This window comes from Capricornis sumatraensis, chromosome 2 (assembly GCF_032405125.1).
Source record: "Capricornis sumatraensis isolate serow.1 chromosome 2, serow.2, whole genome shotgun sequence".
Taxonomy (NCBI): Eukaryota; Metazoa; Chordata; class Mammalia; order Artiodactyla; family Bovidae; genus Capricornis; species Capricornis sumatraensis.
Genome location: NC_091070.1, coordinates 194,206,955 through 194,233,193, shown reverse-complemented (window position 1 = coordinate 194,233,193; position 26,239 = coordinate 194,206,955). Strand labels below are relative to the sequence as shown.

Genomic DNA, 26,239 nt, shown 5'->3' with positions numbered 1-26,239 from the left:
GAACATTTACTGAGTAATTGCTCTGCCAGGCATTGTGCTGGGGGCTTTAAAAACAGTCTCTCACTTCACCCTGACAATAGCACCATGAGATAAGTACTAATATTATCCCCATTCTACAAAGGATAGGACAGAGGATCAGAAAAGCTAGATAATTTGCAGTGTAACACCACTGAATTCAAATCAAGGTCGAGTATTCTTCCTATTAAGCACAGGGTCTTTGGAAATATCACTTCATTTTTGTGCCTCAGCTTCCTTAACTGTGAAATGAAATTTGTAATATTTTTCCTTTTACTGTATAAGGTTATTATAGGTATCAAATTATATAAAGGATGTGATTTTGATTTTTTTACTGTTAGATACTGTTCCTGGTATCATCCATGAAGTTTTTTTTCCTTTTAATTCATTAATCAAAAGAGTAAGTGTCAATCGCTCAGTCGTGCCCGACTCTTTGTGACCCCATGAACTGCAGCCCACCAGGCTTCGCTGTACATGAGATTTTCCAGGCCAAGGATACTGGAGTGGGTTGCCGTTTCCTTCTCCAGGGAATCTTCCCAACCCAGGGATTGAACCCAGGTCTCCTGCACTGCAGGCAGATTCCTTACTGACTGAGCTACAAGGGAAGCCCTTCATTATTTAATAGTTTTGAAGTCCACAAGGTCTGTCTTGAGGAATTAAGGCAGTCTTACTATTTTTTGTATCAGATGTTTCCTGAAGTAGTTTCTTGAGAAATAAAATTAATTCTGAGATGTCATCTAGTAACTTACTAATTCATTCAACAAATGAGTTATCTGATGCATTTTTTGGGACTTTAGGCCCTAAGTATAAAGGATGCCTGATCGATGAGGAGTTCATTTTTTATCACTCCAGCAACAGCGGAAGCCCCAGTCTCCTCCAGCAGTAGACTACAGTTGCAATATGTAGTCAGTTCCCAGTGTCCCCCACCTCCCCACTTGCTGGAAATGGGTAGACCACTGCTCAGAATGCTGAAAGGCTTCTTTGCCCTGACCCTGGTGACATAGTAACAGAGTGAAGCTTTTACATATAGAAAACAAACCAACCAACAAATTATATAACTAAGTCATGGGAAAGTGACTGAGTATGCCTCTAGCTGAATATTGCATAGATGACTAAATGCATCAAGAATGGAGAATATAAGAAAATTTAAAAATTAGGAAGATTAAAAGAAAGCCATAAGAAGATTAGGAAGAGCTAATGACTATCAGCATATGATTCCTCAAAGACTCCTTAGGAAGAAGTCTGTTCTGTATGATACTTGGAAGTGTTGCAAATCTCCTACTACGTATGTACAAATGTAGCTTATTGTAATTCCCGTACTTTGGAAGAGAGATTTGTAATCAGTGCTTCAGCATTGTTGTATTGAGATGATGGTATTTTTTTTTTATTGTTACTAGTTTGTGTCTTAATTGTAAATTATCATTGACTTAACCTAGTGTGTGGTTATATATATATATTTGTACTAAAAGAACTTTTGACATAAAAATTTCCAGATTTAGACTGTTGACAGTGTGTTGTAACTTGAATAGGAATCGTCCATTTTTCTTGGTGAAGGAAATGTTGGTAAAATTCCGTTGTAGTGATATTGTTAATATGGTTTTGCATTGGGAACCAGGAGGGATGGATAGGCTATGAGGTTTTTTTTGCCCCACTTACGTGGATCTTAGACAAAAAGCATTTGAGAACTACTAACTTACCTTGAATTCGTAGTCTTGAGAGGGAGATGGCCATCTAAACAAGTAAAAATTATACAGTGGACAATTGAAATAGAACTGTATAGAGAATGTCATGTGATTATATCAGTTGTATTTTGGGATATGAGGAACAGCTTCATGGAGCAGTGCACATGTGTCCTGGCTCTTGTAGTGTCGGTAGGAATTTGACAGATGAGAGGAAGAGAAGGGTATTCTAAGGAGAGAGGACAGCATGTATTAAGAAAGGTAGGCATGACTGAGTACCACTGGCGACATTTCTTCTCTGAACCTCAGCTTCTTCAACAAAGATAATCTCTTTTCTCCTTACTTCATAGAATCGTAATGATGATTGTTTTCGAGAGACTTGATATTTATCTATTTAAAGTCATTTCTGATTGCACGGGTTCTTCGTTGTTGCACACAGGCTTTGTCTGGTCTTGGTGAGCAGGGTTACTCTAGTTGCAGCGTGCGGGCTTTTCCCTGCAGTGGCTTCTCTTGTCGCAGAGCACGGGCTCCAGGTGCTCAGGGGCTCAGTAATTGTGGCTCATGGGCTCTAGAGCGCAAGCTTGGTAGTTGCGGCACATGGACTTAGTTGCCCTGCAGCATGTGGGATTGTCCCAGAATAGGGATTGACTGGTGTCCTCTGCATTGCAAGGCAGATTCTTAACCATTGGATTACCACTGGACTACCGAAAAGACTTTATAAATCGAAGAGTTAGACAGCTGTTAAATGATGAAGGTGTGGACCTACATCTTGGCTCTTGTAGCGCGAGCTGTTAGTCTCATTATTACTTTTTTTGTTTTTTTTCCTTTTCCTCATTTGAAAGCCTCCTGTGTCTCCAGGGAGGCCTGGCGTGCTGCGGCTCACGGGGTCGCAGAGTCAGACACGACTGAGCGACTGAACTGAACTGAACTGTGTCTCCCCTAGGTAGTGTCATCTCAAGACCTCTCCTAACCTCCTTTCAGTCCAGTTGTTCTTTATTTTTGTTGTTCTTTTCTTTTGTTGTTCCTTCAAGGTTCTGCTTTGTGGCATCTAAAGACAGGAGCAGAAGAGAAGATATATGTTTGTATAACTAGCTTTAATAGCAGGAAAAATTCTTTAATTGTTTATGTATAACTATGTAAGCTATGATCCATGTTGTTTAGCCTCAGAACAGTGTCATAATCTATGGAGTATAATCCTTCAGCCAGAAAGTCATTTAGTAAAACTCAGAGTCTTTATTTGCAAAATTTTTGGACACCTGAATAGAACAGAGTTCACAGGTATATTTCTTAAAATTTCTTTTTTATTTCCTATTTGCTTTCCTTTATATACATCATAACTGTCCCCCTGCCTTTCCCCTGAAACCTTTCTCAAGATGCCCTTCCCAACCCAGTCCATCACTGTTAGATGGTAAAACTTCAGAAATGTAAGACTTCATAGGGAAGGGGTGTAGGAGCAGTGGTGAGAAGTTACATTATGACCCATTTAGGAAAAATAAAAATGTGTGTGTACATGTGTATGGGTTTCCCTGGTAGCTCAGCTGGTAAAGAATCTGCCTGCAATGCAGGAGGCCCCAGTTTGATTCCAGGGTCCAGAAGATCCCTTGGAGGAGGATAGGTTACCTACTCCGGTATTCTTGGGTTTACCTGGTGGCTCAGTTGGTTAAGAAACCACCTGCAATTCGGGAGACCTGGGTTTGATCCCTGGGTTTGGAAGATCTCCTGGAGGAGGCCATGGCAACCCACTCTAGTATTCTTGCCTGGAGAATCCCCTATGGACAGAGGCGCCTGGTGGGCTGCAGTCCATGGGGTCTCAGAGTCAGACATGACTGAGCAACTAAGTACAGCACAGCATGTATATTTTCATTCATAATTAATATAATTTTAATTATATGTATAATTAAATATAAAAGGTCTATTATAGAGTCTAATATAAAAGGTCTGTTTTTACTAGTCTGAATACATATATTGAAAAGTATGACTATCATTGATAAAATAGACACTGATTTTTGGTTATTTTGAATATTTGAAAAGTGCAAATGTGAACACAGCTCTTTTTTTCAACATTTTCACAAGTTTTTGCTTTTTTTTTTCTCTTATTTTTAATAACTGATACTTTTAAGGACTTCCCTCATGGTCCAGTGACTAAGACTCTGTGCTCCCAAAGCAGGGGACCAGGTTTGATCCCTGGTCAGGGAACTAGATCCCACATGCTGCAAGTAAAACCCAGTCCGGTCAAATAAATAAATAAAAATAAATCTTATTTTTTTAAAAATAGTAATTTGATACATTTAGAAGACCATAGAAAACATTTATGTAAGCCATGAAACATAGTAAACGAACGTCTAAAAACCAGCATCCAACTTAAGAAATAGAGGATAACCACTGCCAGTTTTTCCTCTGTGTGCCCCATTCTTCTATGCTACTTCCACCCACCCCCACTATCCTTTTTTTTTTAATTTTTATTTTATTTTATTTTTTTATCCTTTTTAATTTTAAATCTTTCCCTTGCTCTTCTCTATAGGTTTACTATAACATATTGTTTAGTTTAGAAGTAGCTATATAATCTTCTGAAATTTGCTCAGTCATGTCAGACTCTTTGCGACCCCATGGACTATACAGTGCATGGAATTCTCCAGGCCAGAATACTGGAGTGGGTAGCCGTTCCCTTCTCCAGGGGATCTTCCCAACCCAGGGATCAAACCCAGGTCTCCTGCATGCAGGCTGATTCTTTACCAGCTGAGCCACAAGGGAATCCTATGCCTGTATAGATGTTTAGTTGAAAGCTTGCTGCATATACAGTTTTTGTTTAGCTTAGATTAACTTTATTCTTGGCATTTTACTGTCTTTAACCAACAAGGATCTACTGTATGGCACATGAAACTCTGGGTTATGTGCCAGCCTGGATTGAAAGGGGGTTGGGGGGAGAATGGATACATGTATATGTATGGCTGAGTCCCTTAGCTCTTCACTTGAAACTACCACAGTATTGTTAATTGGCTATATCCAAATACAAAGTAAAAAGTTTAAAGTTTGAAAAAAAGGACAAAAACAGAAAAACTTAGCCCAAGCAAACTCAAGGGTGTTTGATTATAGCTCAAGAAAACTTGAATTCTGAACAAAAATTATTACTCTACTACTGGAAAAATTCATTTAAGAATTCACTTATATCTAAGAAGTAAAATTTTTTTCCAGAAATGAAGTTTAGAGACAAAAAATAAAAATAGTTTTGATATTGTATCCTTCTCACACATATATGTACATAACTGAAATTGAATAACTTTTCATTGTTTCATCATTTCAGAATAAAATGTGAAAAAGATACTTTAAAGACTGGGTTCTAAAAAAGACTTATTCATAAACATTATTATGTAATTATCTATATGATTGATATAATTTGCTTGCCATTTCCCCCCTATTTTAGAATTTGTATATGTATTTTAGGGGGGAGTTTAGAAAAACTGTGAATAAGTCTCTTTGTGTAAATTCCTTTGTTAATATCTCTGGTTATTCCCCACCCCCGCCTTTTTTAAAATTTTTTCTTTTTTGTTTCTTGTAAATTCTTAGATGAGGTCCTGGATCCAGGGACTGGATGTTTTTAAGATTGTAATTAAGTCTTTTATATCCAGAGAAATAGTGACAATTTATACTTTGAGCAGCAGTATTTGAGAGGACCAATCTGGGTATATTTGATTTGAATGATTCACAATGTCAGGATTTTATCCAGTTCCAGAAAACACCATGTTAACAAAAAAAATTAAAGAGCTGTGCTGTTCTTTCAGACTGGTGTTATTTTTCCTGTTTTCCATAGGATATTTTTTCAGCCAGTGTTGAGGGACCACGTCATTCTGCCTGCTGTGCATGTGATAGTTAATTACAGGGCTTAGTTATCCTGTCTGATCACTCCTCTGAGAATTTATCTCTTCTGTGACTCAGCTGTCACCAATAGGGGGTGATATTTAAATCTGTATATTCAGCTCACTTCTTTCACAGAAGCATTTTTAGTTCCTTTTCTGTACTTGCCTAAGCAGACAGACTTTCCACAGCCATAACAAATTCCCTTGAGGAAATAAGTCTTTGCCTTGTCTTCTTTTCAGTCTTGTTAGTGAGATCATGGGAGTATTAATTCCTATTTCATTTTTTATTTTCAAACTTTTTTTGGACAATTTCAGACTTACAGAAAGTTGCAGAAATAACATGAATTCTCATATAGACGTTCACCCAAATCCTCCAGATGTTAGCATTTTATCTTGTGTGCATATCTGTGCTATTTCTACACACACACACACACACACACACACACACACACACACACACACCCACACAGACACAGACACAGACACTTGGTTAACAACTACTTTAAATCTTGGAGTTTTTTTAAACCTCGGGTTCTCTGTCTTCCACCCTTTTCCCTCCTTCATCTGACAGCACTCTATGGAATAGGAAAAATTAGAATTAAATATGTTGGTTCAAGGCCTAATTCTGCTACATTTTTAACCCGATGAACTTGGATGCATTGTTCTTTCTGATCTCCAGTATCCTGATATACAAAATAGCGTCTATTACACCAGCTCCACAAGTCTGCTGTGAGGGCCAAATACATGTCAAAAGGATTCTGTAGGAATGCTGGTCAATCCAGAGAACACTCAAGTATCTAGGAGAGTGCCAGGCATTATGCTGCTGCTGCTGCTAAGTCGCTTCAGTTGTGTCTGACTGTGCAACCCCAAAGACGACAGCTCACCAGGCTCTGCCGTCCCTGGGATTCTCCAGGCAAGAACACTGGAGTGGGTTGCCATTTCCTTTTCCAGTGCAGGAAAGTGAAAGTGAAAGTGAAGTTGCTCAGGCATGTCCGACTCTTAGCAACCCCATGGACTGCAGCCTACCAGGCTCCTCTGTCCATGGGATTTTCCAGGCATTATGCTAGGCACTGGGAATTCAGAAATCAGCAACTGTTTCCTGTTTGGTCACTTGTATCTTGTCAATTCTTCCTTCAAATTGTTTTTCACTTTGGATTTTTTTCCCCCATTTTCTTTGCTTTTGCCATAATCCACAGCATTATCACCACTTGTGTGAATCACTGTAACAATCAGCTGGTCCCCACCTTGTTTTTTGGCATTTATGTCAGTGCCAAACTAATAGTTGTTCCGAGGTATGGTGCAGTATGGGGCTTCCCAGGTGGCTCCGTGGTAAAGAAACCACCTGCGGTGCTGGGGCTGCGGGAGACTCAGGTTTGATCACCGAGTGGGGAAGATCCCCTGGAGGAGGAAATGGCTACCCACTCTAGTATCCTTGCGGGATAATCCCATGAACCAAAGAGCCTGGTGGGGTACCATCCATGGGGTCTCAGAGTCGGACAGACGGCAGCAACTGAGCACCTGGTGTGCGCGGGTGCGTGCGTGCTGTCACTTCAGTGGCGTCAGACTCTTTGCGACCCTGTGGACGGTAGCCCACCAGGCTCCTCTGTCTATTGGATTCTCCAGGCAAGAATACTAGAGAAGATTGTCACTTCCCGACCCAGAGATCGAACCCATGTCTCTCCCATGTTATAGTGGAAAAGATAGACTTCATAATAAGAAGATCTAGGGTTACATCTTTGCCCCACTTCTTACAAATAGTGTGACTCTGGGCAAATCTCTTTACCACTATTCCAATTTGAACTCTTTCTCTTTTAACAGGTAAATATCGGGGAGTGTGCTGGGTGCTAAGGATATACAAAAAGGGTTAATATGTTCCTTGAACTTGAAGAGCATCCTGATCTAGTGGGGGAGACAGATACAGTCATAAATAACTATGGTGTAACAGAAATTATAAAATAAACTGGCTTTGGAGTCAGATATAAAGAGCAGCTTGTGTAGTGGTAAAAGCGCAGCCTTAGCTCTGGAATCAGATTGCCTGGGGTCCAGTCCTGGCTCTGGCACCTATTAGCTGTATCATCATGGCAAATTAATAACTCCCTTAAGTTTCAGTGTCTTCATCTTCATAGAATAGGGGATACTGGTACAGTTTTAATAAGGAAATGAAATTATATATGTAATGTACTTAGCATAGTTTATTGCATATAGCACATAGCATATATGAACAAATAAAGCCCTGTGATTATGATATTATAGTATAGTGGTTTAAGAGCTTGAAAATACAGGTTTGGCCTCATTTTTTAGTTGGAGTTCCAGTTTATTAACATGCTGGCCGTGTGTGTGTATATGTTTTTTTTCTTTAATCTAAACCTCAGTTTCCTCATTAAAATGTATATTGTAATGGTGCTTGATTCATAGGACCTAGAAATTCAAAGAGCTCATGTATCTAAAGAGCTGTGAACCAGAATCAGAGACAGTGTTTCATGAAAAGTGTGTGTGTGTGTGTGTGTGTGTGTGTGTGTGTGTGTGTGTGTGCGCGCGCGCGCATGCGCTCTGTCACTACAATGATAGCTCTTGTAATCTTTATTCTTCTGCTGGCTCTTTTATCTTTCACAGTAAATTAATCTTTCTGAGCCTTAGTTTACCTATTTTGTTCAAAGCAGGTTGTTTTGAAGATTGCAAATGTATATATAAAGTTGCTGGATTGTGCCTGTCACCACACAGCTATCATTCAGTACATAGTAGCTAACAGATAACGGTGCAAATTAATCTCCCAGGTGCTGAGTCAAATTAATTCTGCCCTGGAAATTAGGAAGGGCATCATAGAACTAGTGAGGTTTGACTGATTGCTAAATGATGTGTCAGATTTTGCCGCAGAGAAGGACTCATCTAAAAAACGTTTCAGAGATGTGGAAATGCTGGATACACTGCTTAGGAAGAGATGGTAAATAGTAGGTTGCGTTAGGGAACATTCAGTTTAGTGTATCTAGTTAGTAACATGTTTAGAGGGAAAAGGAAACAGTAGAAAATGAGGCTGGAAAGGAAGGCTGGAGCCAGTTAGTAAAGATTTTTGAATACCTTGCTGTAATGTTTATATTTTATTCTCTAGGTCTCTTTTCCAACTTCCTACAGCAGAGGAAACTTGATTTCCTGGGAGATAGAAAAGGCATTTACTTGAAACCAGTGTTACAGATAGTAATTTCTTGGTAATTTTGTGTTTTATCTTAAAATTCATGCAGTTTTTGCCTTTTACTTAATATATTTGTTTCAGTACAAAAATATTTTTATTTATTAGTTAATAACTTGGTTCCGTTTCCCCCAACCTCCCATACTCATCCCCTCAAATAATCTTTGAGTGTGTTTAATGTTCTAAACACACTCACCCGGGTTTCTTTCCCCTCCACCTGTGTTTACAGTGCTGTGCTTAATGCAGGGCCCCTCGGTCCAGAACCTAGTCCCCAGGGGGCCCCAGCAAATATTTAAGCTTTACCAAAAAACAAGGTAATATTTGGAAATACAGTTAAACCATATAGCCCATTCCATTTATTTATTTATGAAGTTCATTTATCTATTCTATAAAATTGTTTTCTTTAGTTAAAAAAAAAAATGTCAAGTTAATACTGTAGTTTTAATCCCATGGCACACTCCTGCTGGGGAGCCTCTTAAAATGTGTTCCAAGCATGAGAACTATGGTTATGGATGATACAGAACCTTTGGATTTTTTTTAGGAGAGTTATAGGATAAAAGCTATGCAGTGAAGGGTTGGATTGGTCCAGATGGAGTAGAAGCCATTTCACTTAATTAAAAAGAACTTTCTCGTTTGTTCTTCCTAGAAATTTAGTCTTTGAACTGTGTGGGTTACCTTATGATCCAAACGAAATCAGACTTGACCTTCTCTCCCTCCTGCTTTTTTTCTAGTAGGAGCTTTGTTTTTGCCTTGCCTGGAGTGTGCCTAGTTGGGGAAGGGGAAAATCTCCCTGAGCAGGAATTTTCAAGAAATGAATTGTTAATAGACACCAAATTTCAGCTTCTGCTTTATCCTTTCTTTGTCCTGTGCTGCTGTTGTCTGTAAAGGGAATTCCCTGGAAATTCTAGTGGTTAGAAGGAGCTTTCACTTTTCACCATAGGCCAGGTTCAATCCCCGGGTGGGGAACTCTTGCCTTGATGCAGCCAAAAAAAATAATAATAAAATTAAAATGACTGATCTCTCAATACTTCTGTGTTAGCTAAAAATACTGGAATTTGGGGAATCACAGATGGCAGTAGAGTTTTTGGAGGAGATCTCAGATAACCTGAGTACGGTTCTAGTTTTGTCACTGGCTTGATATATATAACCTCTCTGTTGTTTTTGTTTAAATGGAGATGATTTTCCTTGTTCACATCACATAACTGCTTTCAGTATCAGGTGAGATAACAAATTTAGAATCTGCATATAAAGTTGAAAGATAGTATATTATGCTGGATAAGGGCATAGGCTCTTGGAGCTACATTTCCTGGGTCTGAATCCTGACTCTGACCCTTGCAAGCTGTGTTTCCAGACATACTGCCATTATTCTGAGTACTTTTGATCCTATTTATCTCATTGAGTCCTCACAACAACTTTATGAAGTAGGCATTATTATTATCTGCATTCAGTTCAGTTCAGTTCAGTCGCTCAGTCGTGTCTGACTCTGCGACCCCATGAATCGCAGCACACCAGGCCTCCCTGTTCATCACCACCTCCCGGAGTTCACTCAGACTCACGTCCATCGAGTCAGTGATGCCATCCAGCCATCTCATCCTCTGTCGTCCCCTTCTCCTCCTGCCCCCAATCCCTCCCAGCATCAGAGTCTTTTCCAGTGAGTCAACTCTTCGCATGAGGTGGCCAAAGTACTGGAGTTTCAGCTTTAGCATCATTCCTTCCAAAGAAATCCCAGGGCTGATCTCCTTCAGAATGGACTGGTTGGATCTCCTCGCAGTCCAAGGGACTCTCAAGAGTCTTCTCCAACACCACAGTTCAAAAGCATCAATTCTTTGGTGCTCAGCCTTCTTCACAGTCCAACTCTCACATCTATACATGACCACAGGAAAAGCCATAGCCTTGACTAGACGGATCTTAGTCGGCAAAGTAATGTGTCTGCTTTTGAATATGCTATCTAGGTTGGTCATAACTATTCTTCCAAGGAGTAAGCATCTTTTAATTTCATGCATTATAAGATGAGAAAACTGAGGAGCAGAAAGTTTAGATAACTTGTGAAACATCACACAGTTAGCAAATGAAAAGTTGGGATTTGTACTCTAGTTCCAAAGCCCAGGTAATTAACTATTAGGCACATGTACTTCCCAATAGAAGAGCAGCTGACTAGAACAGTCTTTTTATGCTTACTAATAGGAATTAATGTAGAGATAGGGTGAAGTTTTCTCTGAAAAGGAAAAATTCGTGGTGGTGAAAAAATTGTTTTTGTTTGTGAACATATTTTATCAATTGGAAAACATTTTTTAGAATGATTAATTCAGTATTCTAAATGTTCATATATTACTTCCGTAGGTTTGTTCTGTTAAAATGACTTCTAAAAATTATGTACTCAGAGAGTTCATGTCTCATCTCTGACAGTTACCCAACTTTCATTCATTTTCTTTTGTAAAATAAATAGATTATTTTGAAACTTACCAACTGAGGTCAAAGGGTAGCTTGTTTTATCTGGGTGATGAATTATAGACATTTAGAAAGATGGTACAGTGAAGAGTAGAAAAAGCAGGAAGAATTCTTACTTACAACACAGGAAGTAAGACAGAAAATGCAAAATTCTATGATGCAGAAGTTGAATTTGAAGAATTACTTCCTCTTAACTTTTTCTAATGTGTTCTAGCTACCTCTGGCTGCAGAGAAAACAGAGGTATATGACCTTTGTTACAGATGGTCCTATGCCCAGGTAAAAATAAAAGGTTTATTAACATGGAAGAAAAGAAGAACAAATTTCATGGTTGGTAGCTCACATCCTGTTACATTGGGCCAATCATTTAACTTTTGTGAAGTCTGTTTTCTCATCTTATAAATATCTTTGTGTCCACTGTACTCAGTTATTACATTATCAAACGTGTCCATGTGAAAGCACTTTGTAAACTGTAAAATGTGTAATTTAAAATAACTTTTAATTCTCGAAATCACATGGTATATAGAAAATTAGATTTATTTATATAAGATCAGTTCAGTTCAGTGCAGTTGCTCAGTCGTGTCCGACTCTTTGCGACCCCATGGACTGCAGCACGCCAGGCCTCCCTATCTATCACCAACTCCTAGAGTTTACTCAAACTCTCGTCCATTGAGTCGGTGATGCCATCCACCCATCTCATCCTCTGTCATCCCCTTCTTGCCCCCCCCCCCCACCTTCAATCTTTCTCAGCATCAGGGTCTTTTCCAGTGAGTCAGTTCTTCACATCAGGTGGCCAAAGTATTGAAATTTCATCTTCAACATCAGTCCTTCCAATGAATATTCAGGACTGATTTCCTTTAGGATGGACTGTTTGAATCTCCTTGCAGTCTAAGGAACGCTCAAGAATATTCTCCAACACCACAGTTCAAAAGCATCAATTCTTCGGTGCTCAGCTTTCTTTATAGTCCAACTCTCACATCCATACATGACTATTGGAAAAACCATAGCTTTGACTAGATGGACCTTTGTTGCAAAGTAATGTCTCTGCTTTTTAATATGCTATCTAGGTTGGTCATAACTTTACTTCCAATGAGCAAGTGTCTTTTAATTTCATGGCTGCAGTCACTATCTGCAGTGATTTTGGAACCCAAGAACATAAAGTCTGTCACTGTTTCCGTTGTTTCCCCATCTATTTCCCATGAAGTGATGTGACCAGATGCCATAATCTTAGTTTTCTGAATGTTGAATTTTAAGCCAGCTTTTTCACTCTCCTCTTTCACTTTCATCAAGAGGCTCTTTAGTTCTTCTTCACTTTGTGCCATAAGGGTGGTGTCATCTGCATATCTGAGGTTATTGCTATTTCTCCTGGCAATCCTGATTTCAGCTTATGCTTTATCCAGCCCAGCGTTTCTCATGATGTACTCAGCATATAAGTTAAATAAGCAGGGTGACAATATACAGCCTTGACATATTCCTTTTCCTATTTGGAACCAGTCTGTTGTTCCATGTCCAGTTCTAACTGTTGCTTCCTGACCTGCATACAGATTTCTCAAGAGGCAGGTCATACCATATAAAATAACTGATAGCAATTTACCCAGAGTTAACTACTGTTAATATTTTGATGTATTTATTTCAGTTTTATATTTATAGTTTCGTAAACTAATTTTTGTGACAACTTTATTGATGTATAATTCACATACGATTCAGTTCACCCAATTGAAGTGTACCCAATTTAGTGGTTTTAATATACTAATAGTTGTGCAATACACAATTTCAGAATATTTTCAAATATTTCAATATTTCAATTTCAAAAAGAAGCTATGTACTCATTAGCATTTTCTTCTCATTTTCCTACAACCCTTCCTCTCTGTTATCTCTCAGTTTAGTTCAGTTCAGTCACTCAGTCGTGTCCGACTCTTTGAGACCCCATGAATCGCAGCACGCCAGGCCTCCCTGTCCATCACCAACTCCCGGAGTTCACTCAGACTCACGTCCATCGAGTCAGTGATGCCATCCAGCCATCTCATCCTCTGTCGTCCCCTTCTCCTCCTGCCCCCAATCCCTCCCAGCATCAGAGTCTTTTCCAATGAGTCAGCTCTTCTCATGAGGTGGCCAAAGTACTGGAGTTTCAGCTTTAGCATCATTCCCTCCAAAGAAATCCCAGGGCTGATCTCCTTCAGAATGGACTGGTTGGATCTCCTTGCAGTCCAAGGAACTCTCAAGAGTCTTCTCCAACACCACAGTTCAAAAGCATCAATTCTTCGGTGCTCAGCTTTCTTCACAGTCCAACTCTCACATCCATACATGACCACAGGAAAAACCATAGCCTCGACTAGACTGACCTTTGTTGGCAAAGTAATGTCTCTGTTTTTGAATATGCTATCTAGGTTGGTCATAACTTTTCTTCCAAGGAGTAAGCGTCTTTTAATTTCATGGCTGCAGTCACCATCTGCTGTGATTTTGGAGCCCAAAACAATAAAGTCTGACACTTCCACTGTTTCCCCATCTATTTCCTATGAAGTGATGGGACCAGATGCCATGATCTTCGTTTTGTGAATGTTGAGCGTTAAGCCAACTTTTTCACTCTCCACTTTCACTTTCATCAAGCTCCACTAACCTTTCTGTCTGTACAGATTTGCCTATTTTGGACATTGAACATAAATGGAATTCTGCATTATATGTTCTTTTGTGACTGGCTTCTTTCATTTAGTATAATGTTTTTGAGATCCATCTGTGATTCCAGAAAACAATGAAATAGTATTCCATTGTGTAAATATACCATATTTTGTTTATCCACTCATAAGTTGATGATACTAGGCCGTTTCCACTTTTCATCTATTATGAATAAAGCTTTTGTAAACATTTATGTTCAAGTTTTGTGTAACTTACATTTTCATTTAAGTATATGCTTAGTGGAATTGCAAGGTTATATGGCAATTGCTAGATTGTTAAAGGTTTTCAATTTATTTATTCTTGGCTGTGCTGGGTCTTTATTGCTGTTGGGCTTTGCTGTAGTTGTGGAGAGCAGGGGCTACTCTAGTTGTGGTGCCTGGGCTTCTCATTAAGGTGGCTCCTCTTGTTGCAGGCTCTATGGTGCACGGCTTCAGTAGTTGTGATATGTGGGCTCAGCAGTTGAGTCTCCTGGGCTTTAGTGGGCAGGCTGAATAGTTGTGGTGCATGGGCTTCGTTGCTCTGCAGCACGTGGGATCTTCCCAGACCAGGGATTGAACCCATGTCTCCTGCACTGGCAGGAATCTTCACCACTGAGCCACCAGGGAAGCCCCTGCTAGATTGTTTTCCAAAGTGGCTGTACCATTTTACATTTCCACTTACAGGGTACGCAAGATCCAGTTTCTTCACATCTTCACCAACACTTGTTTTTATCTGTCTTTTGGTTATAGCCTTAATAGTAAGTGTGAGATATTACTTCATTGTAATTTTTATTTGCATTTTTCTGGTAACTAATGATGTTGAGTGTCTTTCATGTGACTCTTGGTCATTTGTATTTCTTTGGAGAAATGTCCGTTTAGACTTTTGCCTGTCTTTGAGTTGTCTTTTTATAATTGAGTTGTAAGAATTATTTGTATAATCTAGATACAAATCCCTTAACAGATACATGATTTGCAAATATTTTCTCCCATTTTTTGGGATTTTCTTTTCACTTTCTTGATGATGACCTTTGATGCAAAAGTCTTTTTGTTTTTATGAAGTCTAGTTTATCTGCTTTTTTCTTTGGTTGTTTGTGCTTTTGATGTCATATCTAAGAAGTCATTCACCAATTCAAAGTCAGGAATGTTTATCCCAAAGTTTTCTTCTAAGAACCTAATAGTTTTAACTTTTACCTTTGGGCCTTTGATCCATTTTGAGTTAATTTTTATATGTGCTATGAGGAAGGACCCCATGTTCATCCTTTTGCATGTAGACGTCCAATTATCCCAGTCCTGTTTGTTGAAAAGCCTGTTTTTTTCCCCCATTGAATTGTCTTGACAGCCTTGTTTAAGTCAATTGACCATAAATATGAGAGTTTATTTCTGATCTGATCTTTCCGTTCTATCTCGTTGATTTATGTGTCTGTTTTTATGCCAGTACCATACTGCTTTGTTTATTGTAGCTTTATAGTAAGCTTTAAAACTGACAAGTGTGAGTCTTCCCAGTTTGTTGTTGTTTTCAGAGATTGTTTCAGTTATTCTAGGTCCATTGTATTTCCATATGAATTTTAGGTCAGTTTGATAATTTCTGAAAAAAAAGAAGCTGGAATTTTGGTAGGGATTGTACTGAATCTGTAGATCAATTTTAAAATATTATCTTCTGATCCATGAATAGGAATGAATCAGAATGAATGGATGACTTTTATCAGGTTGAGGAAGTTCTATAAACTATGTATTTTAAAAAACTTACCTTGTATTATGAATATTTTTGTATTTGAGTAATATATCTTTGAATTATAATTTTTAATGGCTGCATATTATTCAGCCATTAAAATGTCACGTGTATAGTATCAATTTCATATGATTAAGAGTTGTGTTCCTGAGTCATACTTTTTAAAGATATTTTTATTTATTTATTTGGCTGCATCAGGTCTTCGTTGTGGCAGGGGTTGAACCTGGGTTGCCTGCATTGGGAGCTCGGAGTCTTATCCACTGGACCACCAGAGAAGCCCCCCTAAGTCAGTTTTTAATTTGAAGTTACACTTTGTCAGTTACCATGTGTAGAATACTTAGATGTTACTTTTCTGAGCCAGTTGTCAGTTATGCAAAGATGAAAATAATGCTTCACTACTTAGTAAAGTAGGGGTGAGGAATGACTGAAATAATGGATAGTTTATGTTAAACTCTCAGCAGAGTCATACAGAAAGCACCTAATGGATGGTAGCTGCTATAATTATATTTTAGTTATATTACTGTTATTAGGGACCTTAAGGTGTATTTATTTCTGTAATCAAAACCCTTATACTTAAATCTTTGTGCTTATTTGATTAGTTCTATATTCCTCAGATTGGAATAACTGGGTTAACCTTTCTCTATTTTGAGGGTAACACCTATAGCACATTCTTTCCTCCAAATAAACTGATCATATTTGAACTGTTAGGTTGGGATGGGAATTTTGTGGGAGGTCAAGTTGGAAAGTAAATTGGGGCTAGATTTTGGAAGGACTCGGGCATCATCAGTCTAACAATATAAGATTTTTTTCTTTTGTGTTCAGGCCCATGCATCCCACTGATGTCTTGAGCAGTAGAGTGTCCTGGGATGGTAATTTAGGAAGATTAATCTGCTGTGCCATCTTCCCTAACCATCCTTGACTGATTAGGATACCTTGCTGTATGTTTACATGAATACTCAATATATCCTAAACTATAGTATTTAATAGACTTTTAGTAAAAATGTGTTTAAATGTTTCTCTTCTCCTGCTTCTTGATAACACGGATCATATGTTGTATTCCCGCTGCCTAACATGGTATCTTGCACATGGTAGACGCTTGAATAAAAGTACTTGTTGAGCAAGTAAATGAATCTTTTGTTCTCTACTTTTCTGAAAACTAACTTGTTGGCTTTGGTTTTCCCTTTGTTTCTTCCTGGGATCCAAGGAGGAGGCATCTCCTTATTCCTTACTTGATATCTGCTTGAATTTCCTGACTACTCACCTTGAGAAGTTCTGCTCAGCAAGACAAGATGGAACATTGTGTCTGCAGGAACCTGGAGTATTCCCACAGGAGGTGGCTGATCGGCTACTTCAGACCATGGCTTTTCATGGTAATAAATAAACAGAGGAAACAAAAATTATGCCCTTTTAATTAGCATTGGGTTTTGAAGTACTGCTGTGGCCATTTAATTATTTTCATAGCAATAATAGAAAAGCCTAATTGAGGAAAAGGAATTCATTTATTTTTGCCTACCTTGCTACTTATGGTATAATTTAAATAAGCATTTTCTTTTCTAACCTGGCAAGTCCTTTTTTGTGTTTGTTTCTTCTATTTTGTTTTATGAGAAGCTGTTCGCATGGTGAAAATAACTTCTCTCCCAAAATAGCAGTTTGGAAGTCTGCTGGTCTAAAATACCTTACAGTGTTATTTGGCAGCAAGAAAATCAATAAATGTTATAATGGAAAAATTAGTTTATGCTTTTGATCTTTGAAACAGAAATCATAGCTAATATATTATTTCTGTCTTCAAAAACAAATTCTGAAAATAAATTGTAAAAGATTTATCTGTGAAATTCTGATTATGCACAGTATATTGATAATTTTGTTACCTATATGTAAGTTCTAAGTTGAAAGAGATTCAATCCTTTTATATATTTAGGGTATGTAAACTCTTACAAGTAAGAAATACAGTTTTTTCCACAACTATAAAATAGAATAAATATGGCAATAGTGATAATTATCATTTATTAATTGCCTCTTCCATGTAATATTAATGCCAGGCAGTTTATACTTTTCTTGAATTTTCTCAAAAACTTATAAGGTAGGTATTTTTATCCTATTCATATACAGATAAGGAAACTGAGGTTAATAAGAGTCACACTGCTAGTAAATGATAGAGTCCTGTTTCAAATGCAGATCTATTTTATTCTAAATCTGTTTTCTTTTCACTGCCACACAACCGTTCTACTCCTACATTAGAGGTATTCTTGCTCCTGGATGGCTGATAATGGTATATACACTTTTGTTGTGACTTTAAATAACAAGTCACACATACCCACACATACATTCAAATATGTTTATAGTTGTTATATTTTATTAAATATTAAATATAGGGACAATAAGGGACTTCCCAGGTGGCTCAGTGGTAAAGAATCCACCTGCCAGTGCAGGAGATGCAGGAAACTCAGTTCAGTCCCTGGGTTGGGAAGATCCTCTGGAGGAGGAAATGGCACCCACTCCAGTATTCTTGCCTGGAAAATTCCATGGACTGGGAAGCCTGGTGGGCTATAGTCCATGCCAGTCGCAAAGAGTCAGACACGACTGAGCAAGTGAACACACATATACAAATATATAAATTTATTATATATACTTAAAGTCACAGTGAAAGTATATCCCATTATCTGATGTGTGTGTGTGTGTGTGTCTGTAGAGAGAGAGAAACGGAAGAGAGAGCACACACAAATGCAGATAGTGCATTCGAAGGAAGGGTGGGAGGAAGAAGATGTCTGCATTCCTTGGTTTTCACTAAAGTTGCTCAAGTCTGTAGTCCCTGGATTCTTTCAACCTACTGAAGGACTGAGGGTAAATTTCAATAGGCACTATCCACATTTAAGTTAAAGATCCCTTACAAATGAGATTTAAAAGATTATGCTAGTGCTACCATTTCTTTCTGGTCTCAATTTAATGATTACACTTAGCAAGTTCAGTTTAAATATTTCTACATATAACTAGTCTTGTAAATCAAAAGAGTAAATGTTAACTGAAGTTTTAACTTCCCCAGATTCCTTTTGAAATATAACTATTGTTGATTAATAATAGCAGCTAACATTTGTTGAATGCTTATTATATACTGGGCACTGGTGAATGCTTTATATGAATAAAATAATGAAAGTAGTTTTTAAGTACATATAACTAAATAATCGGAGAAGGCAATGGCACCCCGCTCCAGTACTCTTGCCTGGAAAATCCCATGGATGGAGGAGCCTGGTGGGCTGCCGTCTATGGGGTCACACAGAGTTGGACACGACTGAAGCGACTTAGCGTTAGCAACTAAGTAATTGTCTTCCAGAGTATGTCTTTGGAAAGCTAGATGCTTGATCAGAATGTGTTTTCTACCAGTTTTCTTCAAACTGAGTTCAAATGAGGAAAGTGAGGGTCGAGAGAAACAGTGTGCTGCCCCATTTGTGTTTCTGCCAGGTGATTACCTGTCTTATTCATCACATGCACAAATTATTTAATCTCTTTATAAAAGTCATATCCACCTTCAAATAGTCAGGAGTGGATACTGCTAATAATATTGCAAAAGAAAAACCTCTGGACTGCTAGGGAATTCCTTATGAATGCTTTCAAAATTGCTAATATAAGTCTTCTAATAGTGCAATGATTTTAGAAAATAATTTATTTTAAAAATTTTACTTATTTACTCAATTCAAAGGATTAATGATATTGGTAGCAGTCCTTATTAAAATAAGCCTGATACTAAAGAGTTTTACTTACTTGATTCTATAATTCTCTTGTCATACTCTTTGCTCACTGTATCTGTTATCTCAGTGCTAAAAATTTTCCAGGAAATGTGTGTATAAGATCTAGTAATCAGAATAAGAATTTTACCATCTAAAAATATAATGTTGTTTAGCTGTTATTAATATAATATCTAACTATTAACTATTAAGAATGTAATGTCAAGTATGAATATTGTAGTGCTGTAGTCATCCATGGACAGGTCTTATGTGAACATAAGTTCTCATTTCTTTGGGATACATGCCCAGGAGTGCTACTGTTGGGTCCTATTGTAGTTGCACGTTTAGGTTTTTAAAAACTGCCACACTGTTTACAGAATGGCTATGCCATTTTACACTCTTACCAATATAAGACTGACTCAGTTTCTCTGCATACTTGCCAGCATTTGGTGTTACTACTATTTTTTAATTTGAGCCATTTTAATAGGTGTGTGTAATGATTTCTTCAAATACTTTTTCAACCCTGCCCTATTTCTCCACTCTTTCTGCGACAAATAGCTGTGTTCAAATATTTTTTAAGTCTTTTTTTTTTTTTCCCCTGTTCTTTAGATTTGGGTAATTTCTATTTTTTAAAAAATCTTTTAGTTCACTAATTCTTTCCTTTGTTCCTTTTATTCTGTTGTTGAACGCAACCATTATTGTATTTTTCAATTCTAAAATTTTCCTTTGGTTCTTCTTTATAACTTCTGCTTCTTTTTTGAGGCTTTTTGTTTTCCATTTGTTTCAAGCTTGTTTGTAATTGGACACTTAAGCATTTTTATGATGGCTCCTTTAAGACCTTCATCAAATAATTTTAACTTTTCTGATTTTTTAGTGTTGACATCTATAGTGCTTTTTTCACTTTGAGATCTTACTGGTCCTTTGTATGATGAGTGAGTTTTTATTGAAATCTGGACATTTTGGATATTGTGTTAGGAGACTTTGTTTGTGTCTCTGCCACCACTCTAGCAGTGTGGAGGCACTGCCTTGTTATTGCCAGACTGGGGTAAATGTTCTTGTTCCCCACTTGACTTCTGTTGACACCTGAGACTTAGTGCTTCTGATTACTCATTACTGCTATGCAGGAGATTGGCGTTCTCCCCACTAGTTCGCTACTGATAACCTCTCTAGCTGAGAGCCGTGTGAGTACTTCATTTCTCTTCTTCATTTGGCCTCCACTGACAGCATGTTGTAGGGAGGTGACCTCATTACTTACTGTTAGGCAGTGATGAAGTCTCAACTCTCCTCTAGGCTTCCTTTGATACCACCCCAGCTCGGAAAGGGAGAAGCACCTGATTACTGCCAGATGGACGTGGAAGTCCTGGCTCCATGCTCGGCCTTCTCCTAACACTTCTCTGTGGGGAGACTGTGGCAACTAGTTATAGCAGGAGTGAAAGTCTAGGTTCCCCTCTTGGCATTTGCTGGTGTGGATGAGGGTGAGGTTTTTGTTTATGTCTCCAACACCCTCATCCACACCAGCAAATGTGGTGAGATAAAGTCATCACTTTACTTCAGTCAAACACCAGAGACCTAATGAGGAGCCAGGACACCAATCTCCTGCATAGCCATAAAGAGGAGTGCTAAGTCTCGGGGTCAGCAGAAGTCAAGTGGGGAGCAAGAACATTTACCCTTGCTAGGCTGCCCTTTTCCTGGTGCTTTGGCCGGAGTGAGCAGATTTTGTGGCCCTGGCGGGGGAGGGGCTGTTTTTGTTTGTGCTTGTTGGTATTTCCCAGTTATGGTACAGGGAAAAAAAACCAGGAACTCCACTGTGTTGGTCTTTGTGTCCCAAGATCTCTAGCTGGCCTGCTTTCTTCTCTTGACCTTTCAGTGATCTAGCCTTACTCCTTGTCTCTTCCCACTTCCATACGTAAATCTTCAGAAATCGACCATGTTCTCTTCTCACTCATATATAGGTTTTCCCCTGTATTCTTCTTAAATTCCCCTCACCTTCCTTCTCCGTCTTTGAATTGTTCCTTCATCTTTGAAAGACCTTCTCAAGTATCACCTCTTCTATGGAGTCTTTTTCAGATCTCCAGGCATGGTAAATTACTTCCTTTTCTTTGCTTTCATGATGCTTTTGTACTTGGATCTGGTATACCTTTGGCTAGAACTGGGCATGTAGCCCTATCTAAATCCAAGGGTAGGTTGGAAAAGGTGTCCAGTAATGGGAGGAGAACCAGATATTAGTGAATATCAGTAATGCCTAACACAGTCCTGATTCTGCCACGTACTATTTCTGTGCTCTTGGAAGACCACTTTTTTGAACCCCAGTTTACTCATCTATAAATTGTAGACAATCACATTCTTAACTCACTGAATTGTTATGTTTATTAAATGAAATACTGTTACTTCGAAAGTGTAAAGTATGCTGGAAATTTTAGCTATCCTTTAACCATTTTTTGAAGTTAAAGTACTGCTTATTTTTCCCTAGGTCTCCTGAATGATGCAACTGTAGGTATTTTTAGGGGCAACCAGATGCGCTTAAAACGAGCTTGCATTCGCAAAGCCAAGATCTCTGCTGTTGCTTTCCGGAAAGCCTTCTGCCACCACAAGTTAGTGGAACTTGATGCCACAGGTGTGAATGCTGACATCACAATTACAGACATCATCAGTGGGCTTGGCAGTAACAAATGGATCCAGCAAAATCTCCAGTGCCTCGTGCTGAACTCATTAACTCTCTCTCTTGAAGATCCTTATGAGCGGTGCTTTAGCCGACTTTCTGGCCTTCGAGCATTAAGCATCACCAATGTTCTCTTTTACAATGAAGACCTGGCTGAAGTTGCCTCATTGCCAAGATTAGAGAGCCTGGATATTTCCAACACCTCGATCACAGACATCACGGCTCTGCTGGCCTGCAAAGACCGACTCAAGTCTCTAACCATGCATCACTTGAAATGTTTAAAAATGACAACTACCCAGATACTGGATGTTGTTCGAGAACTAAGACATCTGAATCATCTTGATATTTCAGATGATAAACAGTTTACATCGGACATAGCTCTTCGATTATTAGAACAAAAGGACATCCTGCCCAACCTCGTCTCCTTGGATGTTTCTGGGAGGAAGCATGTGACAGACAAAGCTGTTGAAGCTTTTATTCAGCAACGGCCCAGCATGCAGTTTGTAGGTTTGCTGGCCACTGATGCTGGCTACTCTGAATTCCTGACAGGCGAAGGACATTTGAAGGTTAGATTTAAAAAATATATTCCTTTGTCCAATGTTTGACCAATGCTGACCAATGTTTAGTTTGCATAAGACTTAAGGTGAATGTCTAATAATATATAGATCATATTCATGAAACATGACATTATATAGTAGAAAGGCCTTGCTTTAGAGTCTGAATTAATATTCCAGATTATTTGCTTCATGGCCCAGAGCAAGCTATGATGTAACTTTTCAGTTTACATTTATTTATAAAATAGATATGACTCTTACCTGCAAAATTATTCTGAAGATTAATAATTATATATGTAAAGTGCAAGTCATGTTGTAGGCCCTGGATAAATGATAGTTTTCGCGATGATAATGTTTAGGTATTTTGAACCACTTAAACATATCATATCTAAAGGATCACTTCAAAGAAACTAGGGGTGCTCCTTTGTAGAAAAGAGTAATGGGAGAGTAAGTTCTCCAGTTCAGTTCAGTCGCTCAGTTGTGTCCGACTCTTTGTGACCCCATGAATTGCAGCACGCCAGGCCTCCCTGTCCATCACCAACTCCTGGAGTTCACTCAAACTCACGTCCATCGAGTCAGTGATGCCATCCAGCCATCTCATCTTCTGTCATCCCCTACCCCTAATCCCTCCCAGGATCAGAGTTCTCCAAGAAGATCTCTATTGTAAAAATGGTAAAATCCGTCTCTTCTTAAGGTTTCTCATGCGTAATGGCTTAAATTCCATTTGGGGAACATCTACTGAACTTGGTACAACTTGAGATTAAAAGATAAAAAAGATACAGGATTTGCTTCCAAGGAGCCTGATAGTAGTAGTAAGTAGTAATGTTACAATCACAAACAACTCTAAAGCCAAGGATCAGTATAGTTGCTGTAGGAAAGTAGGAGAAACTTTTTCTCACTGGAGAATTTTGGTCTTGATGGAAGATGGTATCTGAATCAGACCTTGAAGGATAGAACTGTAACAGGTTTAAGGACAACTAGTATTTTTCTAACATACATTGTATCCTATAAATGCCTTATATTGTATATGGTAATATCTATAGATTGATATTAACTCCACTTTATAGATGAGAAACATAGAAATTATGATTTACTGTTAGTTAGAACCAGTGTTTGGATCTACATTTGTCAAATTTCAGAGCCCCATTTTTTTTCCTCTACTACTTACATCAAACCACTTAAGTTGAAGCATCATTTGATTCTACCTGGTGCAAATGGCAATATTGCATTCTTTTTTATGGCTGAGTAGTATTCATGTTTGTGTGTGTGTACCACACCACTTCTTCTTTATCCATTGTCTATCATCAGTGGACACTTAGATTGCATCCATGTCTTGGCTATTGTAAGTAATGGTGCTGTAAATTTTGGGATGCATGTATCTGTTTGAATTATAATTTTCTCCAGATATATGTCCAGGAATGGGATTCTGAATCATATGGTAACTCCATTTTTAGTTTTGTAAGGAACCTCCCTACTATTTTCCATAGTGACTGTACCAATTTACATTCCTACCAACAGTGCAGGAGGGTTCTTTTTTAGCAATCAGTATCGATCTCAAAAAAGGAGAAGGAAAGGTTAGCTATAGAACATTTTAAAACATGTCAGTTCTTATATTATTTGTAAATTTAGACTTTAAAAAGTAGAATGTAGGAAATTATTTTGAGTCACTTTTTTATTCATTCATTCAGTAAATGTGTTATTAAGTACCTCTGCATATTATGTACTGTGCTAGACATGGAGATTTGATGGTGGAGTAAAATGGCGTGATCTTGCCCTCATGGAGCTCGTAATTTAGTGAGGGATTCAGACAGTGAAGTATCATACATATGTCATGGGTGTATGATTTCAATTTATGTATTTATATATCATATACATATATATTAATACATAATGTGCACACATGTATATGCTTTAACCTGCATAGTGTTAAGAATCTAAAAGCTACGTAATACTGTATTTGAGTATGTTTAGCAGAGAGGCTCGACTTAGTTTAAGGCTTCTCTGAGGACTTGATGAATGAATGAGTGAAGACCTCACGGATGAGTAACTTGGTAGAGAAAATTCCAGGCAGCAAGAATACAGCAAAAGATGTGTGGTAGGAAGGAACATGGTACATCCAAGGAACTTCAAGAAGGCCACTGTGGCTAGAGTTCTAGAGCAGGAAGTTGCAGAGCGATGAGATGAGGCTGGAAAAAGTAGGTGCTAGGGCCAGAAATGGCAAAGTCACATGAGCCAGGTGCAGGGCAGCAGGTATGAGGAGCTAACATAACAGCTTGTTATTGAACAAGGTAAGTGTCTAGCACAGGGCTTGTGGGTAAAGGCAGCATAAAAATGTAAATTACTATGTTAGTGTTACTTGTCTGCCTAAGAAATGGGTCAGTAAAGAATTGTAAATATCAAAGGGGAAGAAATCTCAGTGTACTGGGAGTTTAGGAAGGATTTCCCAGAGGAGGTGAGCTTGATCTGAGTCCTCAAGGATGAGAGGAATGTGTCCCTAGCGCACGGCACTAAGTAATCTTCTCAAGGCAAAGATCCTCCAGTAGCTATGATTCCCGAGCAGTATGATTTTTGCTGATTGCTCTTAGCACCAACAGACCCTAGAGTGAATTACCCAGGGTTTTCAGTTGAGGCTAGTAGACATGTACATTATACAGTGCCTCTGTGAAATGAGTTTGATTTTACAAATGGAACATCATTGCTTTGAAATTTTGACTCTAGAAAACACCTGCTTTGCTGTCATCTGGTTTCCACTTCTGTCAACCCAGTGATTCTCAACCCTGACTGTAATTAAAATTACCTGGAGTGTAATTATTTGAGATGATGGGTATGTTAAGTAACTGTATCATGATGATCATTTTGCGGTATTTACATGTACAACATCATTGTTTTACACATTACACTTACATAATGTATTTGTCATTATGTATCTATAATATATATCTTGATAAAGCTGGAAAATTTTTTAATTAAAAAAATCATCTAAGTAATGAGCAATTAAATCAGAAACACTGTAGGGAGGTGGGACTGAGGCATCAGTTTTTTTTAAAGCTTCTTGGGTGATTTTAATATGTAGCCAAAATGGAGAATCATTGTTTTAAAATAATTTTTTAAAAAGATAGAGATCATTGGAACTTTGCCCTTTATTCACCTGTACATAAAAATTGATGTTTATTTTAGATTATTTATTTGACTAGTAATTTGAGAGTTGAAAAATAATAGGTCATGTTAAGAGAAGAGAGCTGAGATTGCTCTGTCTCCTTTTTAAAAATTTTCCAAGTTAGCAAAGTTGAAAAATGGGTCTGAAATGATTATTTTAATATTATGATGCTTTAAATTAATTTAGTTTGACAGTTTTGGTTTTACATGCCTCAGTAAAGTAGGCTTCCCTGGTGGCTCAGAGGTTAAAGCGTCTGCCTCCAATGTGGGAGACCTGGGTTCCATCCCTGGGTGGGGAAGATCCTCTGGAGAAGGAAATGGTAACCCACTCCAGTATTCTTGCCTGGAGAATCCCATGGACGGAGAAGCCTGGTGGGCTACAGTCCACAGGATCGCAGAGTCGGACACGACTGAGCGACTTCACTTCACTTCAGTAAAGTAGAGACAGTGTCACTCCCCAGTATTCCTTATGAGGCATTATCTGGTGCTTTTAGTGGGTGAGCGACTTCACTTCACTTGACTTCAGTAGAGACAGTGTCACTCCCCAGTATTCCTTATGAGGCATTATCTGGTGCTTTTAGTGGGTGGTTCAG

At 38.3% G+C, this 26,239-nt stretch overlaps 1 protein-coding gene across 1 annotated transcript in view; it reads left to right on the top strand.

Annotated features, from left to right (window-relative positions):
• Positions 1–1,832: 1,832 nt before the first annotated feature.
• The window catches only part of ZYG11B (zyg-11 family member B, cell cycle regulator), a 59,018-nt gene continuing 34,611 nt past the window's right edge, over positions 1,833–26,239 (top strand). Inside the window, exons 1-4 of the mRNA XM_068961537.1 lie at positions 1,833–1,886; positions 11,395–11,457; positions 16,763–16,928; positions 21,748–22,502. Of these exons, the coding sequence (XP_068817638.1) occupies positions 1,833–1,886; positions 11,395–11,457; positions 16,763–16,928; positions 21,748–22,502 (1,038 nt within the window). The remainder of the gene's footprint in view (positions 1,887–11,394; positions 11,458–16,762; positions 16,929–21,747; positions 22,503–26,239) is intronic.